Source organism: Chenopodium album, chromosome 23 (assembly GCF_948465745.1).
Source record: "Chenopodium album chromosome 23, dcCheAlbu1.1, whole genome shotgun sequence".
NCBI classification, from domain to species: Eukaryota; Viridiplantae; Streptophyta; class Magnoliopsida; order Caryophyllales; family Amaranthaceae; genus Chenopodium; species Chenopodium album.
The window spans coordinates 19,120,387-19,122,576 of record NC_137856.1 but is presented as its reverse complement, the minus strand read 5'-3'; the positions used below and the strand labels follow the sequence as shown (position 1 = coordinate 19,122,576).

The 2,190-nt window shown below is 37.6% G+C and overlaps 1 protein-coding gene across 1 annotated transcript; it reads right to left on the bottom strand.

Moving 5' to 3' along the window:
* Positions 1-310: 310 nt before the first annotated feature.
* Positions 311-1,990, bottom strand: LOC145607092 (uncharacterized). The gene is made up of 2 exons (XM_081662858.1): positions 1,414-1,990; positions 311-723 (listed from the first exon to the last, which is right to left on the bottom strand). The coding sequence occupies exons 1-2, from the start codon at positions 1,988-1,990 to the stop codon at positions 311-313; spliced, it is 990 nt and encodes a 329-aa protein (XP_081518984.1).
* Between the last annotated feature and the right edge of the window lie 200 nt (positions 1,991-2,190).

Sequence of the window (2,190 nt, the reverse complement as noted above, 5' to 3'; positions counted from 1 at the left end):
ACCGCTGGTAGCAATCATTGCATAAAAACATGACAATCATGACTTTTCATACCGAATAGTTTACACTCCTTTAAATCAACGCATCTACCTAAATTAGAAGCATATCCATCAGGAAACTTTAATTTCTTCACCCATTCACAAATAAGTTTCCTTTTCTCTTTAGGCAACACAAAAGGAGCATTCGGTTTTAAAGTCCGTTTTTCCCCTTTACTATTAACAACATTTTGCGTCTCCAATTTTCGTCGTTTACAATACTGCCCCAAGTCTCTTCTTGCTTTCACATTGTCTTTAGTTTTACCCTTAACGTCCATTAAGTGTGAAACACATCATCAAATACATTTTTTTCAATGTGCATGACTTCAATATTGTGGCGTATTAAGAGCTTGCTCCAAAATGGAAGCTCCCAAAAGACGCTTTGCTTTGTCCAACGGTAAAACTTTCCATATCCTTCTGCCTCGTTATCATCACCCCTTATTTGCTCAACAGTTTTTGGAAATAAAGATACTCGACTCCAAATATCCAAACCACTCATTCGTGGTGGCGGGAAATCATTCTCAACTCTGTCTTTAAAAAAAGCACTCTTATTTTTTCGAAAATTATGATCATGGGGTAAAAACTGACGGTGACAATCAAACCAACTTTGTTTTCCACCATTTTTAAGAGTGAAAGCCTTAGTGTTTTCCATACAATATGGGCAAGCTAACCTACCCGATGTGGTCCATCCTGAAAGAATGACATAAGCCGGAAAATCACTAATAGTCCAAAGCAATGCAGCCTTCAATTGAAAATTTTATTTTTGCGAGATGTCGTAAGTCGGTAACCCAACGTCCCATAATTGCTCTAACCCTTCAATAAGAGATTGCAAGTACACATCGAGATTCCCTTTAGGATTCTTCGGACCTGGAATCAAACTTAGAAACATAAAAGGTTTCTTCATGCACAATCCAGGTGGAAGATTATAAGGAGTTAAAATGACAGGTCAACAAGAATATTGCCTTCCTGTCTTTCCAAATGGTGAAAATCCGTCGGTACAAAGACCTAGTCGGACATTTCTACGCTCCGCAACAAAAGAAGGGTACTCATCATCTAGGTGTTTCCACGCCTCTCCATCACTTGGATGAGACATAAGGCCATGAACTCGAGGATTATCTTTATGCCACCTCATCTGCTCCGCAGTAGATCTTGTTGCATATAATCTTTGTAATCTCGGGCCTATAGGAAAGTAAATAACAGCACTATGAGGAGAATTGTTGCCACTTTCTCTAAGTGTCTTATAACGACTTCCTTTGCAATATAGACATTCTTTGAGATCTTTGTGTTCTTTCCAAAATAACATACATCCATTTGGACATACATGAATCTTTTGGTGCGGAAGTTCTAGCCCTTCAAGCAATTTCTTAGTCTTGTAAAAACTATTTGTCATCTTGATTTCATCTAGGCACATGTCTTTCATTAAGGAAGCAACACCATCTATAGCTTTATGTGAAATATTATACTCGCACTTGATGTTTGCCATCCTTGCAGCAGCAGACAATACAGACAACTCGCAGCCATCATACAATGGCTCTTCCGCTGCCTTCAACATGTCAAAGAACTTCTTGTAACTAGCATGTGGCTCTTCATCAATATTTTCTAAACCACCTTCTAGTCCAAAGGCATCTAATACCATGTTTCTATATGGGTTCAATGCATCCTCGGTGGATATGGAGCTGCTACTTTGGGATTCTCTTTGGAAGTGCAGTTCACCATGAAAAACCCATTGGAAATAGTTAGGCAAAAACCCATATCTATAAAGACGCTCCTTAATGGTATCAAGATCTTGATAAGGAATATTTCGACACTGTGCACATGGACATTTCATCACACCATCTATCACGATATTGTCTTGTGGGGTAGAAAATGTAATAAATTCATTGACCTTTTCAGCAAAGGTTAGACTAAGGAATTTTCCTTCTAACCGTTTATACATCCATGCTCGATCCTCCCTCATTATATAGCAGTTTCACTAAAAAATAAATTATACAAAAAGCATAGACAAAGTAAGTAAAGCACTTAGAAGAATGACATTCTTTTAGGTCAATTAACTATTTAAGGTCATCAAAATGAAAATTATTGTTACCAATTAACATCATATGAGAAGAAGCGTTCCCATTTTCTACACGCTCTTTCTAATGAACTTGAAAAGGCTTG